Consider the following 17,476-nt stretch of genomic DNA (forward strand, 5'->3'; position numbering starts at 1 on the left):
AAAGGAGCACAAGATAAGTTTGTTGATGCGTAATTAAGATAGTGTTTGGCTGAGTTTATCTTATAAGATGTTTTAGAGCCTATAAGCTCTAAATATTTGTTTGGCTAATTTTCTTTCAAATAAGATATTTTGAATTTTATAATTTTTTTTAAAAAAAAGATTAACTCTTCTAACTTCTTTAATAAAATCTTATAAACTATATAAAATTAATATGTCATAAGAAAAAAATATTTTCATTCATGCACTTATATACTCTCCCTCTCCAGCCAGCCACACACACACTCTCGTCACTCACTCTCTCTCTCTCTCTCTCTCTCTCTCTCTCTCTCTCTCACACACACACACACACACACACTCCTCTCTCCAAGACTTCAAAACTTTTCTTTATTTAATTTTTTTAATATTTGAAAAATAAAAAATATTTTATTATTTAATAATAAATTATTATAATTAAATAAAAAAATTGATTTTGATACTATAGTTACTGAAAAATATAAGTTCAAGACATTATAAACTATACGATTAGAAATAATCATTGCATTAATAAAACAATATTAACTATATATATATATATTAATATTCGACTAGCATGAATAATATATTATTTTATTCAAAATTTAGCTAATAATTCGTCATTTTTTTAATTATTGTAAAAAGATTATCTATTAAATTTTTATTTAAAATTAAACTAATGTGCACTAATTTATGAAAGCGTTTTAAAAGTGTTTAAAACAAAGTATGTCAAAAAAATAATAATTTATTATGTCCATAACAATTAAAAATCTTATTATGTCAAACACCCTAACATCTTATAAAATGTTTACACGTCTTATAAGCCTTAACATCTTATTTATTCAAATACTTGAGGAGCTTAATTTTAAAATAAAATCCAACATCTTATAAGCCCATAATACATCTTATAAGATGTTTTAAAAAAACTTAGCCAAATACCCTCTAAACTTATTTTTGAAATTTTGAAGACACTGTTGAGCGGTTGTTGAGATGAGATTTTAAATTTTTTAAAATATTTGTAAAATATTTAAGAGCTTATAAGGTTTTATAAAGTGTTTATTTGATTTGTTAGAAATTAATGAAAATTTATAAATTTTACAAATAAGATATTATAAATAGCCTATAAGCTCTTTTATAAAAGTAAAACTTTCTAACTTATATTTTAAATTTAAATATTTTAGAGTAATCCTTCAAATGAATTATAAAATCACCATCGTTACTATAATAATTTATAATTTATAAGCTACATCATCTATTTTTATTCAAATACTTTAATATATATTTTATTTTTAAAATAAGATTTGACATCTTATAAATTCCAAAAGAATCTCATAAGAGTTAAGAACTTATAAGATTTGTTAAATAAACTCAGATAGTATTTGGCTAAATTTATTTAAAACAACTTATAAGCTCACACATCTCATAATTAAGATGTTTTTAAAGCTTATAAGATGTTAATTTTATTTTAAAAATAAGCTCTTGAAATGTTTGATCAAAATAAGATTAAAGATCTTAAAGATGTTACTGACGACAATTTTATAATTTTTTGAAGTAAGAGCGATAAACTTTTTATTAATTCAAATTAAATCCGATCACAATCATTCATATCGAATATCAAAATCTAACAATGACTACTGCAGTAATATCAAATAAATTAAATCTAACCAACACCTACATGCAGTAGAAATAACACCTACTCTTCAGTAGAGATAGCATCCCACGCATATCGTGAGGTTCGAAACCATGACCTTAGAGTCTCAATTTCGTCAATTAAGTTAGGCTTCATTATCGATAAATTTGTAATTATTAGGGATAACTGCTTTTAGTTCTCAAACAATTTGAGGTTGCAGTATTAGTCCTATCATTGTTGTTTTTTTTGGCCTTTTTAGTACTTTTTTTAATAAAACTGTTAAATTTTAACGGAAATTCCATTTGAAGAGAAAAAATAGTCATTTATCATAACGGCTACCTTTCCCCATTCGGATGAAAATTCTGTTAAATTTGACGATTTTATTAACGGAATAACTAAAAACGTCAAAAAAACAACAGTTTAAGGATTAAAATTACAACATCAAATTATTAAAAGAGCAAAACTACAAAAATGACTTTATTTGAAGATCAGAATCATATCAATAACTTATAAAATATTTTAAAAAACATATAAATTGGGACAAACGGGTTGTGCAACAAAGGATCATGTATGTACGTATACGGCCTTTGCAGAAATGAAGGGCCATCAATAAGGAAATGGCGTGATGAGATGAATGGATGGAAATTGGAAAAGGGTGAAGGGGAAGTAAATCCAAACATGCCCTAAAAGGCCATTCCGTTTATGTGTTTCTTTATAAATGGTATCACCACCTTTACGTCCAACAACACTAACCCATATATATTGTCATCTATTTTATTCTTCCCACTGTTGCCTAGTAAACTATATGTATGGTGTCACATGCAAGTTGCAATCCACATACACACACATACATCTGTGTATAAATAAATAAATATTAATTGGTTTCAGGAAAAAAAATGTATTTTTAATCCTGTAAGTAAGGGGTTTGTAATTTTGATTATGTTCAAATTATTAAAATTTTCAATTTGGTCCGTTACTTTAACAATTATGATCTTTTTAATACGTTCCGGCCAGTTTGATCCAAGAATTCCACGATATATATCAACCATGTCAGCAGTCCAACATATTTTTTTTATTAGGAAATAACTTAACAAAAATAAAATTACAACTTAAAAAAACTTGTCATATCATCAAATGGTAATTATCTTTTTGCCAAATCATCTTCTAAAATGCAAAAAAAAAAATATATTTCGAACTGTCATGTCATCAATTTCACCAAAAACCTTAATTTAGGTGTTGACATAGCGAATAAAGTGGAATTTTCCGACCAAATTAACCGAAAATGACTAAAATTGCCACAAATTTTAAAATTACAGGACTAAATTGTAAACTTTAATTTAAACAAAAAGAAAATTGACATCCCCTAATTTATGATACTAAAATTGTATTTTTCCTTAACTGGTAATGAAATAAATTTTATAAACAATAAAATAATTATATGTTGGCACAAACATATTGTAGAGATATTATATGTATATGTGATACGTATGCCTCCGTGTGCACCATGAAAGTGGCATTCGTTTCTTTTCTTTCTTTTTTTTTATTTATTAATTATTCTTTTTATTATTGAAAAATATCTAGCCCGGTGGTGTATCTTTTTTCGCAAAAGGAAGCAAGTAATGAGAATTATTCAAGATTTATTCGAAATTATGAATTTTAAATTCTTCAAAATAAATGATTTTTTCAATATGTTTGGACAATTCTAAAGTTAAAAGGATTTCAAGTTATTTCGATCTAATTTTGGACTAAATTTTGATGAATTGGACAGATTTTATATTTTTTTCAAATGAAGTTATTAATTTTTTTTTTCAAATTGTTGAATCCAAACATTACCTAATATTAATATTTATCAGCCCAACATATACATACTTGGACTGATCAAATGAGTGTAGCTCTTTTCCTGTAAAAGTTGCAAGAAACGTTGGACGCAGAACCTAGAAGTGATTGATCTCTGCAGTCCTCCATACCAATCGTGCAAAGTAATCGTGGATTGAAATGATTGGACTGGAGAAATCATCAAAGTCGTGAAAACTAAACAGCAGCAGCAGCAACAACAACAAAAGGAAAAACAGTTAATTAATAAATTAAACAAGAATGTAATAAAATGGACAGCCACTTATGAAAGTTGCGTCAACATATCAACCACTTATCTAAAGCAAAAGAAAACCACTTTATAATGGCTTGCATCATATAGCCATTTTGTCCTATCAACCATGTCAAACAAATCATGCACGCACAGTTACGCCACGTGTAGGGCGACGATCCCTTAACCCGTACACAATTAATTAATCCAACCATACAAATAAACTATACACACACTAGCACACATCAAATCTTGATAAACTACTAGTATATATACAAGTACCACGCTGCCCATAGTTGCCGTGTAGACGACAAATAGGCAAGAAGAGGGACAGAAGCCGGAAAAACCCAAAAAAAAGAAAAAAAGAAAGAAGACGAAAAGGGGAGGATATGGAGAAAGAAGAGGGGACGAGGAAAGGGCCGTGGACGGAACAAGAGGACGTTCAGCTGGTATTTTACGTGAACTTGTTCGGGGACCGACGATGGGATTTCATAGCGAAAGTTTCAGGTTTGAAGGTGGCGGGAGACAGACTATATAGGTAGGCTTGTCTTGGGCATGGATGCGTTATTGCAAGGGGCACAAAAAGGGTTAACTGCCTGATAACTTTGTGTGTAGGTCTGAAAAGAACAGGCAAGAGTTGCAGGTTGCGTTGGGTTAACTACCTGCACCCTGGACTCAAAAGGGGCAAGATGACCCCTCATGAAGAGCGCCTTGTTCTTGAGCTTCACTCCAAATGGGGCAACAGGTTTTTTCCATTTATTTATAATTATTGCTTCCTTCATGTCTATCTACATATGTTCTTCATCGATCATCAATCTGTTTTCTTTGTCTTCATTTTAGTAAAGAAATTCTCTTTACAAAAGGCAGAAAAGACAATGCCATCTCTCAACTTTTAATAACAATTAATTCTTTTTTAAGAATTGAGGGGTTGCGTTGTCGTTTTTTGTTTAGAAAAGTCTGATGTCGATTATTATTTTTATGCAACCTTTTTTTTGTGCTTGTAATGTAATATAGCTATCATTGATATGCATACATGTAGATGGTCAAGAATTGCTCGGAAATTACCCGGTCGCACCGACAATGAAATCAAGAACTACTGGAGGACCCATATGAGGAAAAAGGCTCAAGAGAGGAAAAAAACTAGTATTATTTCTCCAACGTCGCCCTCATCCTCGTCCTCCTCCAACTCCAATAGCCCTGCCGTGGGATTCGAGCCCATGATTGAAACCGAGGGGCGAAGTTTTTACGACACGGGTGGGGTGGATATTGCTACCGGACAAAACAACAGCGGAGTGGAGATAGAAGGAAGCGCCGAGGTTTATTCCATGGATGAAATATGGAAGGACATAGAGTTGTCTGAGGAAAGTAGCAATTTGAGAAGCCAAGGAGTGATGAGCAGTAGTACCCCTCCTATATGGGATTTTTGGGCAGCTGACTCACTGTGGTCCATGGATGGTCAAGATGCTGCGAGCAAGATGGATTCTTTCCCTTTTTACTACAATCATCTGACTGGCTAACTAGAAAGTTCATTCATTTAAAAGGAAGACAAGAATTTGTTCATACAACTTAGCCTCTATATATATGTCTTAAGGAATATTAATGTCCCAAGTTCTAACTCTTTTTTGTATAGATTTAGGGTTTTCTGCAGCACGTACGTAGTCGTCAAGTACTTTGTCATCAAGTCGTTGTAATAATTATGGTTCGAGTACTGAGTAGTTTAATTTGTTAGTACTGAGTGGTGGGATTTGACTATTTTTGTTAGTAGAACGAGCGAATTTAAATAAAATAATCTCCTATATAAGGAGGCATCCACTGTGTAATCATATATTTATAAATAAATGTATCAAGAAATGTTATGGGCCATATATATATATATATATATATACAGTGTAAAGATAGGAGTATTATCAATTGATGGTTTTAATGGGTTGAAGTATTTGACATGTCATTTGATTGAAGTTTGAAATTTTGAATTGTCTGCTGGTGGGTATCATATCATTAACAAGTCCATTAATTTCTGAAACATTCATAATGACAATTTTTTAATAAATTAATTAATTTTAATTATCAACCGTTGCTAGAAAAAATAACTCAATAAATATAAGAAAATTTTGATGACAAATTAAACATCGAATTAATTTACAAAAACAATTCTTGTTCAAGTCGTTGATAATTTATATTATTCAATATAAAAATTTTACTTGCTAAATAAATTTAGCCATGATTTATTTAGATATTTTGTTGCTAAATTCATTAACAAATAAATTTTTTATAGTAAATAATGCAAATTAGCAATGAAAAGTTTTCTTCCTAATTAATTTGATGTTGATTCTTTTTATGGTTATCGAGCTGTTTTTTTAGTACGACAATATATTAATTATTACTATCAAATATTTAATTATTGATCATATATAGGAAAGCAAAAACCACGAATATTAATTTGAGATATAAAATGACACATAATCAATCTCAATCCAAAAAAATAATTTTCGCCGCCGTTAATGATTAGAGCAAAAGAAAAAAAAAATAATCGCAAATACAAATCAATTATAGTTTCACAATGATTATTAGCCTTTTTTTAATTATTTTTAAAAATCATAATGAATATTGATTAATCGTGATAAAAATTCAAATTTAATTTAATTTAATTTAATCATAATTAATTATATTAATTTATTATGAATTTTAAATCATAATTATTTATAATATAGCGAAAACTTAATTTCGTACCTTGCACCACTAAGATATGAGAATTCCCAACTTGGCCCACTGGTAATAAAGTTTCTTTTCGCATCTAATTAATATTCCAAAATCCCTCTCAAGAATGAAATATCTTCTTCTATATTCCATTCAAGTGATTACAAAATTTATTTCTAAAAAGCACATCTGATTATCAAATAATTAAATATTTATAATTATATTCAATTATTTTTGTTTTTTATACACGTTGCTTGTACAATTACCACACAATAATATTATAGTAAACTGTGTCCTTTACTATGCTCACCTTTCTACCACAATAAAATAAAGTTTGGCACATAAATTTGTGCAGATAAAATCAGATCCGGTGCATTAATTTAATTCAATTTGTTGATAATGATGAGTTTTTAAAAATATAATAATAAAGATGATGATGGATGTTAATTAGGAGTTTGTGCCAGTGGTCCTGCTCTCGCCGGGGCCACTCCCAAATCAACTTACCAAAATAATCTTCATTTAATTATGTGGCACTACTTTTTATAGTTGTCTCAACATTTCATTCCTATTATTTGTTTTGTCATTTTGGGGAAGTGATACTTTTCGTTATGTAATTAATTAGTATCCTTTTACTTTTTGTTTTATTAGTTACAAAAATTTTATTTTTAGTTCCATAATTTTAAAAAAATAATATTCATAATCTCATGGTACGTATATTTTTTTAGATACTTTAACAAAAAATATCGTGCACTTAGTAAGTGGCCATTTGGAGAATTTAGTCGGATTGATTACGAATTTTTTATTTTTGATTCTATAACTTTCAAAAAGTAATACATTTGATCCTATGACTTTCAAAATAGAGTATTTAACAATTACGTGATATTTTTTAATAAGTTATATATAATAGAAAGGTAACCAACTTTGTTAAAAATATGAAATTAAAAATGAAAATTTTACAATTAATAAAATGAAAACTAAAATTCCTCCAAATTACGAGACGATTGTTGACTCGTTATTTCCACTGCAACTCTGGTTTTTTACTATAATGTATATTAATTTTCTTGTGTAGTTTGATGTGGACTGGGCAATTATTACTACGCTTTATGAAAAAATGCACATTGATCTCACATATCATTATTCGATTGTACTTTCAATATAACCATTAAGTTTCGACGAAATAAGCACTTGGCCGTTAACTCTCACTTCTGGCATGCTGCACAATAACTATCATATTTTATAGAAAAAAGTGTATCATTAATCCCACGTATCATTACTCGAATGTAGTTTTCTGTATTGCCCTTAAATTTTGGATAGAATTGGTCGTACGGGAGTATTAATCCCAGGTAAGTTTTTTATAAGCTACAATAGTAATTACCAAGTCATCAACATTCATAATCATAAATCATTCTCCTAAACTCAGTGTATAGTTGAATTAGAAATTGAGAACTCTACAAATGGTGATTTTCTAGAAAACAAAAACGCAAAACCCAAAAGGGAAAAATTGCAAAATAGAATTCTCTTTTTCTTAATCCCACATTTTAAGGGATACTGCAGTTAGTACTAGAGTTCCAAAAAATACTAGAATTCATAAGGTGTTTGGAATATTTGGATGAGCTTATAAGAGCGTGAAATTAATATCTCCCAAAACGCGTAATACAGTCAAATCATGTAAGTCGCATATATTGAGAATTCTATGAATTGTTTATGAAATATGACACTGTATTTTAAATCTTGAATTGTGTATTACTATGCAACTTATGTCTCCTAATTCTTATGCGCACATATTGTAATGACTTAACTTTTGTATCTGATGCCACAATATTGTATATGAATATGGTTCAATGAGCATTGAATAGCCCACTTGACATAATTAACCCAACTTAAGGAAGCATAGCCCATCAACACGATTTTAAGATTGGCCCAGCAAAAAAACGTCGGCCATAACTTAGCCATCTGGCTGCTGATCGACCAAAATTCTTGGGCTAGCTTATTACTGCATGTATATGAAGTCTACTATTCTAGTGCAGTAGTTTTTTTATCATTAGACCAATTTAAGTCTTCTATTCAAGTGGTGTACTTCATTTTACACATCGAATGATACACGCTCGCAATGTACATATATGAGATTTAAACATATATGTTATTAGGTGTTAACTGAAAGGGTATTAGGTGTTGGAATGAACTTGCATAAAACAACTTAAAAATTCCAAAAATTATTTGATTCAGAAATAAGTTGTTAAATTGATTTGGATAAAACATGATCATTCGACTTATAGATAATGAACAATGGATATTGTAACTTATACGGTCAGATTAAAGTTTACAAGTCCTAAAGATAACCATTTACTCTTGGATGACCTTCATGAAATTGTATCAAGTACTTCAGTCCAACACCAATAAATAACATGCATCTCAAGAAGCTTCTATAAGCTGAGCCAAACTGCATTGCTTGACAAACTACACACCAACACAGTTAATCGCAAGGCATGGCAGTAGAACATGGAAGGCCAGCCAATTACCATGCAGATGGTATCTCGAATGACAAAATTGGCTAGTACACCCAATACAGAAAGTTGATATCACAATAGTAAAGAAAATAATTTGCATCAAGAAGTTAAATATTCCTCACTGTCAACCAAAATTTTTGCTTACCATCATAATTCAAACAGATTGTATCAGCAAAACAAAAGATTGAAACTGGCACTTCAAATAACTAAAATCCTTAAATGTTTTCATTCCATAAGGTAGATCAAAACAAGCCGCATAAAAGTGTCCCCAGAAGCAACTTCAGCAGTAAATCCTCTTCCGGTAGAGAAAAGGGAGTCCAGAGTACTTAACTTCATGACTATTAAAACGAGCTTCTGTGTCCATTACTAGTAGAAGAACCCAAGTACTTTACCTCCAACATTTTTCCTACGAGCTTCTTCATGATCCATGATTCCAGCAGATGTTGTCAGCACAATGTAACCGAACTGCAGCCAAAAGGCGAAATGATATTAACGCAATCCAAATTTCAGTTCAAATGCAAACTTGACAACATCAATTTACACACAAATTTTTACTTAGGATGGAAATTCAGAGATCTAGAACTCCCATTGGAAAATATAAAACAGTCCTGTTTAGGTGGATATCATTGCAGTGATTTAGATTTTATATTCCCACCTGTCTTGATGGGAGCAGTCTCGCAGTCCATGGCTCAATTTCCTTGACACCAATATCGAATCGAGGGCTAATAACACCACATTTGTTCAGTCTACCATTCAATTCAACCACAATTTTCCCAGCTCTGTGGTCATCAACATACTCAAACTCTCCAATGTAACCTGTAAATCCAATACAGAGAGGCAATGCATTAAGCAAAAGTTAAAAAATTAAACAAAAACTAGTAGTTGTGTAAGAGAAGGGGCAAACCATGCTTCTGCATGACCAGAAGAAACTTGATAATCACTTTGGAAGAAGGCCTAATCATGACCTGTCGTTTCCCTCTTTTCTCAGCATTGTACATGCTCTTTAGAGCATCATTCAAGACACTAACTCTCACCATCTTCCAACCTAAGCTGATAGAGAATCAATAGCAAAATATTAGAGCGACCAAATACATAGCATCTATACTTTATTAACCTAATTATAAGTTAAAAGATGCATCAGCGAAGCTACAGATATTTCATCGCTGAAGGTTATGTTATAAGCTTACAGATAACTTCCAATTAATCTACCTAAGCATACATATTGACGTAACTACAACTTTTTGAACCCAAACAGAACATAAAAAACTCACTCCTCAGTATGTCCCAGAATTAGAACACAGATCCACAATTACAACATTCATTCGGCGCAATGTATACATGATTTTCCAAACACAATAGAGTTCATTAAAATTGAGTGGAATCAACTGAAGGTCGGAGGTGCCCTAATAGCCCTTCAACACCATAATTTTTTTGTTTTTTCAATTGCTATCCACATTCATGTCTAAATTACAGGAAAAAAGAAAAACAGTCGGAGATTTCAAACAAATTCTATAACAAACAGCAAAAGAACTGTTTAACCAAGGAGATTGAACAATAAAATACGGAAAAATCAACTCGCAAACGGAATAATATTTGATGAGTAGCTCACCTCAAATACAAGCGGCGCCGCTTACTCTTTGCGAAGTTGGTGCAGCTCCAACACAGGTGAGAGAACGAGAGACTGAAATAAGTCGATTAGGGTTTGAGAGTTACTTATATACGTTGGAAGCCTTTTATACTGGTGTATTAAAAAATAGTAACTATAATATTAATTTTATTATGAAAATAAAATGATTATACTGAAAATAATAAAATAAATTAATTCTCAATAATAAAAAAAAAAAACTAACGTCTCAATATTTAGCATTCAACTAATAGTTCTCCAGTGGGTTGAACAATAATACTCATAATTGTAATTATAAACAAATAGTTTTAAAATGTTACTAAATATATGATGCGATTTTCCTAAATAAAATAAAAATTAATTTCTTTTTTATTAACTCCATCTGAAAACTTATTAAATAAATAGAAATTCATGGAATAGATCCTGACCGTGTTCGGTTTCTTTTATTATATTAGTTTGTTTAATTCATACTTAAATTTATTCTTAATACTCTTTATTTAAATAATAAGCTAATTGTCATTTAATTTACACAAATCAAATTTGTTATAATTTTATTGATATCGATGCATTATTTATTTATTTTAATTGACTTTTATGCTGTTTAATTGAGAATTATATAAAATATAATATCAATTATAATTAAATTAACTCGTAGATAACAAGTATCTCATATTGATCTATTATTTATTTAATTGTTTTTTAATATAAAAAAGAGATTAGTTTTTCCATTAAGCTACGAGTTGCATTTATATGATTAGTTATAAAAATAAAAAAACTTAGATGTCATATTTTTTTAAAAAAAATTAATTCGATCATAATTAAATGTGAGGAGCACAGCACAAATGCTACTGGCTACAGCCAATAGTTAATTTTCCAGTATCGTGTGTCGTGAGCACCCGATTCTTCTCTCATCAATATATTTCTTTTTTATCATATCATGGCTGCAGGTGTTGCTAGCATGCGCCCGGGAGACCAAGGCGCACCCACGCTCGATATATGTCGCTAAAGTATGCACTCGAAATAAGGTGCGCACAATAGCAACTTCGGACGGTGCGCCTCTCTCCCTCTTCTCTCTCTCTCCTCTCATCTCTCTAAAAAAGTTTAGTTGGGTTAATTTTGATTATACGTATAGCTGTGGGTAATACACGTACAAAATTCATAAACGACGACGTAGTGAGAAGGGAGAGGGCACCACGGGCGAGGGTCAATGGCCGCACCACCGGCGAGGGCACGAGCAGATTACGATTACCTCATCAAACTTCTCCTCATCGGCGACAGCGGTTCGTCATCATTGGATATTCGTTTTCTATATCTTTTTTCCGTTTTATCGATTCTTAACCTTTGATACTCTAGTGATATCTTTATTCGCGTCTTGATTGATTGTGTGAAGCTAGATATTTCTGTGAAAAAAGGCTGTTTTTGTTCGGATCTGTAGCTCCACGATGGTATTCTTTTGAATAAATTTAATTTTAGTCAGTTTGATTTGGATATGTTCATGTTGAGTTCGGATTCGGTTTGAATGGAAAAAATTTATATTATGGAGAAATGTTGTTGGGATAGCCGTATTTTATCATTGTATGGCGAGTTAGTGGAAGTTAAGAAGAATGATGAATCTGTCCGTTTAAATTGGCTGCTTCTGGTACTGCTTTGGTTTTAACAGGAGTTGTAGGTATAAATTTTGTCTCCTGCTGTTACGATGGGTGGCTTTGCATTGTATTGAATTGGTGAACAATGTAAGTTTTTACTTCTTCTCCCTCTCGAGCTCAGGCTTGCTTTATGGTGGTACTACTGAGCTCTTTCTGTTAAAATGAGTATTTGTGATCTTATAAATGAGATTTTCCTGAGCCATTGTCTTGCGTGCCTCGAGTCTTCAGTTAAGTTAAAGGGGGATGTAGAACTTAAACCATCTCATTTTGGTGTAACTGTATTATTTTGTACTTGAGGTATTATTTATACTCTTCACACAGTGCCAATTATACGTGGATAAAAGAGATATTCCGGTTCTTATTTGCCTACCTTTTTGTTTTGCATCCTCTAGGTGTGGGTAAGAGTTGTCTTCTTTTGCGATTCTCTGATGGTTCTTTCACGACTAGTTTTATTACCACCATTGGGTAAGTTATCTATTGCCAAATACAAGTATTAACTGCTTGGTTGCGGTACTGAACGTGGATATAATTTACTCCTCAGAATTGATTTTAAGATAAGAACCGTTGAACTTGATGGCAAGCGGATCAAGCTCCAGATCTGGGATACAGCTGGGCAAGAACGATTTCGAACAATCACCACAGGTAAGTTCTTATTGCCTTTGGCAGCAGCAGTTTGGTTTCGGATATATTTATTCTCTTGGGCTTTCAGGGAGGCTGGGGAGGGGAGAAAAGAAATCTAGAGGCCCATATTAAAACATTGTCTTCTTTTCTCAATACTTTCCTGAATGATCATTAGCTTTTAGTTTCTTGTTGATGAGACACAAGACATACATTGGATTGGATTTCCATGATATTTTCATTCTTCCCTCTAACAATGATTTCAAAGGATAAGATTTACATGTTAGATTGATGAGGGAAACAACTTCATTGCTTTGCCATTCTTCAACATTTATCAGAATACCAACACGCGTCATAAACAATACCAGCTTGCTTTCCATCGTTTAGAGAATCAGTAGTCTCTTTTACTCTCTTCTTTCCAGCGTTAAGGAATGCTTTATCATCTGTATGTTTATGAATCACATTTATCACATGCAATATAAGTTCAATTGTATTATTCTCTTTCTCATAATTCTCGACAGCTTACTATCGTGGAGCAATGGGTATATTGCTGGTTTATGATGTCACAGATGAGTCGTCCTTTAACAGTAAGGTTTCTTTTCCTATCACTATATGCCCTGATGGTTGGCATGTATATTTTTCCTCTATGTATCTTTAGTCTGCTCCCGTCCCTTCCTCCCACCTATCCTCCCACCTATCCTCCCTGATCCTTTAGTCCACTTCTGTGTATTGTATTTGGAACATGTCGAATGGGTATATAATTTCTCCTTCCTAGTTATTGCAATTGTTTATTTCAAAAAGTCCTACTAGAATTTTCTGAATTATCCCTATTAGAAAAGTTGAAAATCATATGAAATCACAGGGAATACAATCTCCCTGAATCTTCTGAATGCCTAGACGGATCCTACCCCTTAAAAGGGGACAACAAAAAATGCATATATAATTATATATAATGAGTACCAAAAATAGGAGTCTAGAAGAGAAGTAGAATTAGATCGAGTCCAATTATTTAATGTTCTTTCTTTTTGTTGTTTTCCTTAAACATCGTATCTATTTGGTACTTGACCAACAATATTTCCCTGTGAATTATTAGTGGAGTTGAACATGCTGGCTTCTTGGTTGCTTATACTACTGATGAAAGTAATACATACTTCTCTATTCAGACATTAGGAACTGGATCAGAAACATTGAACAACATGCTTCTGACAATGTCAACAAAATACTCGTAGGGAACAAAGCTGACATGGATGAAAGCAAAAGGGTATTTTCCTTTTCTAAACTTGAGCTTTTTAGTGTGTTATTTCATGTTTTTAGTATATTTATGTTGCTTATGGTTTAGGTCTTGCGAACCCTATGGTTAGCTTGTCATTTGTCTTTGCATGAATGATTACCTTAATGTAGGAAATACCAATCCGAGTGATGTATTCTGGAAGATAACTTTTTCAGATAAAAAGTTCTGCTTAGGGGTTGATTTGGAAGAGTGCAGTTTCACTTCAGCGGTGTTAGACTAAGAGGGTGGTTGACTTCTTTCAAGAATTTAAAAAAGAAAAGAAGAGAGATTTGGATATAAGATTTTACTTTTTAAAATTTAAACTACTAAACTCTTTGTGTAAATAATGTTTTAACAAGTTATGATAATTTTGGAATGTTTTTGGTCAAATCATGAGAGGAATCAAAGATGAAATGGTAATTTACTAAGTCAGTACAAATGCTTATAGGTTTTAAAGGCCGCGCTGAGCTTGCGATTTGTCCCTGAGAAAGCTCTTGAAATGTTGGCATTCAAATATTGGACTTATTCACTATTTTTTTTAATCGAGAGGGAGATTAAAGAGAACAGAAGAGAGGATTTCAGTACTCTGTTCAAAAAGTGAGGGTCTAGTATATATTTTCTATTAGGAAATTGTGGTTTTAAAACATCTCAAATAATGAAATTTTCACATCAAATTTGTATAGATTTTTCAAGAAATCAATTTGAGATATAATCTCACACATCCTAATTGGAAAAGAAATGTTGCAAAAGGTTGACACCATGCCCTAAAGTCGGTCCTACCTGTTGCTTTGTACTGGTGGTAGATATTGATTTTGTGATCCAGTACTTTTGGAATATCTGAATGAACTTTTGATTGTTTTCTTTTTGTTTTCCAAAATAATTGGAACTTCTAATTTTCATCCTTGTTTAGGCTGTTCCTACGTCCAAGGGCCAAGCACTCGCGGACGAGTACGGGATAAAATTCTTTGAAACTGTGAGTATTTGGGATTACCAGTAGAAAGGACATTTATCGCACATGCAACTGAAAATGCATCTTTCACTGCAGAGTGCTAAGACAAATCTTAATGTGGAAGAAGTTTTCTTTTCTATAGCTAGGGATATAAAGCAAAGGCTTTCGGATTCCGACACCAAAGCAGAAGTAAATTACCTGGTTTACTTTAGTTTGATTTTTAAGATGGTTGCAAATTTACTAAGGTCCCTTTTGTTGACAAACAATTTTTTTTTCCTCGTTTGCAGCCAACAGCGCTCAAGATTAATCAGGCTGACTCAGCTGCTGGAGGCAGCCAACCTGCACAGAAGTCATCTTGCTGTGCTTCTTGAATGCTTGGAAATGATAAACGATTGAAGGCACTTAAGTAGGTGCTGCACTGTTGAGAAGTAACAGAAAGAAAAGAACTATTGTGGTGAAATATCTCAGTCCTCTGTATTTTCCTCTTTCCCGACTTGTTTGGTTTGTTGATAGGTTCTTATCATTGGGAAAAAGAGTTGAATTTGGTTGTTGCGTTTTGCTTTAGTGTCCTCCTCCATTTGACCTCTTATACCTCTAAAACATCCATGCAGACTCATACATTTTCTGCATATTTCAGCTCTAACACTGTATGTTAGATAATAGTCCCCTTTATTTATGTCCTACAAAATTTATGCATTCGTCCTCTGTTTCAGTCCGTTGGTTTAGGAATCGTGCTTATACTAGTCCATTGTTTTGGTACAACATTTCTAATTCAGTTTCATTTTTTTACTTTTGATTCACATCATTGGCTTTCTGTATCCTTTTAAATGTAAATTATGTGTTGGGGGAGATCTCATGATATGAATATGGAGTTTAATTACTGCTGACTAATATTAGCAAAAAGGAAGACTCATTGTTGTTCATGTGGGTTTGAATCACTTGGATCGTGAGTTTTGGGATCAATGAATGATGGTATCGTCAAATGTGATTTTTACAACTGATGAGCAGATAAACTGTTTTGGGAATTTTACCTAGCCTGTGAATCTCCTTTAAGCTTTATACTTTCCTTTTTAATTTGTATTTATGGCCACCACATTTTGTTATTGTCCCAGTAACTCATGTGGATAGAAATCATATCTACAGTAACTCAAAAATAAAAAATAAAAAAGAAACCATATCAACAACTTCAGGTATTTCTGATGTAGGACGACGAAGACGAGATCTGTGTCTTGGCTGATTTTCTCTTTTGATTTTTGTTTGGGGCTATTATCTTCCCCAAACCATTTTTTGCTTTTGGAATTGAAAGAGGAAAAAAAGGAGAAAGAAAGCCTAAAGCCTAAGAAAATTGTTAAAAGAAAAACAAAAATTGCTTCTTAATTGCATTTGTTTAATTGATAAATAAGTGTTTGTTAAAAATAGACTTTGCGTATGTTTGGATTTGTTTTTAAAGGTAATTTGAAGTATTTTAAAATAAGTGGTGTATGTTTGTTGTTAGGATTAGGAGATAAAAGTATTGTCAAATCATATTTTTTTTTATATATATTATATTAATGTTGTATTATTTAGAGACAAGAATCACTTTTTATTATCAAATTATATATTTTTTTATATTATATTATATATATAAGTGTGTGTATATATATTATACATAGAAAGTTCAAAACCAAAAAAAAAAAATTAAAATTCTTTCAAAAATTGTTAGTAAAGATTTGAAATCCTTAGATTCAAATGCAATCTTATAATATTTTATTATTTCACAAAAAAAAGTAATAATAATAAAAAATTATGAGCTTTATCACCACCCACTAGGATTAATTATATTTTACCTTTCTATAAAAATGTTAATAGGTAAAAATCACCCTAAATATTAAAAAAAAATGAGAAAAAATTCTAAATTTTTTAAAAAAAGCTCATTGCCACCATGTCCCTCCCTCAGGGTTTGGTTACACACATTTATGCATGTGTAGTATATAGTCCTGCTTTTAAATTATAATCTAATTTAATTATATTTTGTAATTTATATCAATCATTCATTAATATGACACTAACACCTGACATAGTGGGCAGCATTGCCCCTTTTATTAGAAGTTTAAGGGATTGTTATGGAGTGATTTTTTTCCTATCCTCAACAGATCACAAGAAAGGACCACTCAGCACAAAATTAAACTTTCAACATCCCACATAAAATAACTGACCCTTTTATTAAATTCCACAAAACCATAAGCTAAATGTGCTTTCTTACAAAACCCATTGAAAACAGACCTATTCTCATTCGTTATTTACCATGAAAATGTTGTCTTCATACTGCTGCTGTTCCTCCTGCTTATTGCGTAACATCCAACAAACTAATACTCAATGTTAATTGACGTCGTCGTCCCACTCGCTCGTTGCTTCCACCTCCGCGTCCGTCAATCGGCGGGAGAAACGACCGGGGAGGCGG

General features: G+C 31.7%; 3 protein-coding genes across 4 annotated transcripts; 2 read left to right on the plus strand and 1 right to left on the minus strand.

The window, feature by feature from the left end:
• The first annotated feature begins 4,014 nt into the window (after positions 1 to 4,014).
• On the plus strand, positions 4,015 to 5,588 carry MYB59 (myb domain protein 59). The gene is made up of 3 exons (XM_011091124.3): positions 4,015 to 4,232; positions 4,341 to 4,470; positions 4,765 to 5,588. The coding sequence occupies exons 1-3, from the start codon at positions 4,115 to 4,117 to the stop codon at positions 5,240 to 5,242; spliced, it is 726 nt and encodes a 241-aa protein (XP_011089426.1). The 5' UTR covers positions 4,015 to 4,114; the 3' UTR covers positions 5,243 to 5,588.
• A 3,463-nt stretch (positions 5,589 to 9,051) lies between these two features.
• On the minus strand, positions 9,052 to 10,662 carry LOC105170385 (small ribosomal subunit protein uS8). 2 transcript variants are annotated; one of them, XM_011091127.3, is made up of 4 exons: positions 10,539 to 10,662; positions 9,834 to 9,979; positions 9,585 to 9,745; positions 9,052 to 9,394 (listed from the first exon to the last, which is right to left on the minus strand). In XM_011091127.3, exons 2-4 carry the CDS (start codon positions 9,964 to 9,966, stop codon positions 9,296 to 9,298), a joined length of 393 nt encoding a protein of 130 aa, XP_011089429.1. In that variant the 5' UTR covers positions 9,967 to 9,979; positions 10,539 to 10,662; the 3' UTR covers positions 9,052 to 9,295. The 2 variants fall into 2 exon arrangements, with proteins under 2 accessions (XP_011089429.1, XP_088740546.1); XM_088884420.1 differs by having other exon boundaries at positions 9,834 to 9,974; positions 10,539 to 10,626.
• Positions 10,663 to 11,463: 801 nt separating this feature from the next.
• On the plus strand, positions 11,464 to 15,836 carry LOC105170386 (Ras-related small GTP-binding family protein). Its single transcript, XM_011091130.3, has 9 exons — positions 11,464 to 11,603; positions 11,686 to 11,833; positions 12,592 to 12,664; positions 12,741 to 12,841; positions 13,339 to 13,404; positions 13,981 to 14,078; positions 14,998 to 15,060; positions 15,133 to 15,225; positions 15,324 to 15,836. The coding sequence occupies exons 2-9, from the start codon at positions 11,761 to 11,763 to the stop codon at positions 15,405 to 15,407; spliced, it is 651 nt and encodes a 216-aa protein (XP_011089432.1). The 5' UTR covers positions 11,464 to 11,603; positions 11,686 to 11,760; the 3' UTR covers positions 15,408 to 15,836.
• The last annotated feature ends 1,640 nt before the right edge of the window (positions 15,837 to 17,476 follow it).

This window comes from Sesamum indicum, linkage group LG9 (assembly GCF_026168435.1).
Source record: "Sesamum indicum cultivar Baizhima isolate 11 linkage group LG9, ASM2616843v1, whole genome shotgun sequence".
NCBI lineage: Eukaryota > Viridiplantae > Streptophyta > Magnoliopsida > Lamiales > Pedaliaceae > Sesamum > Sesamum indicum.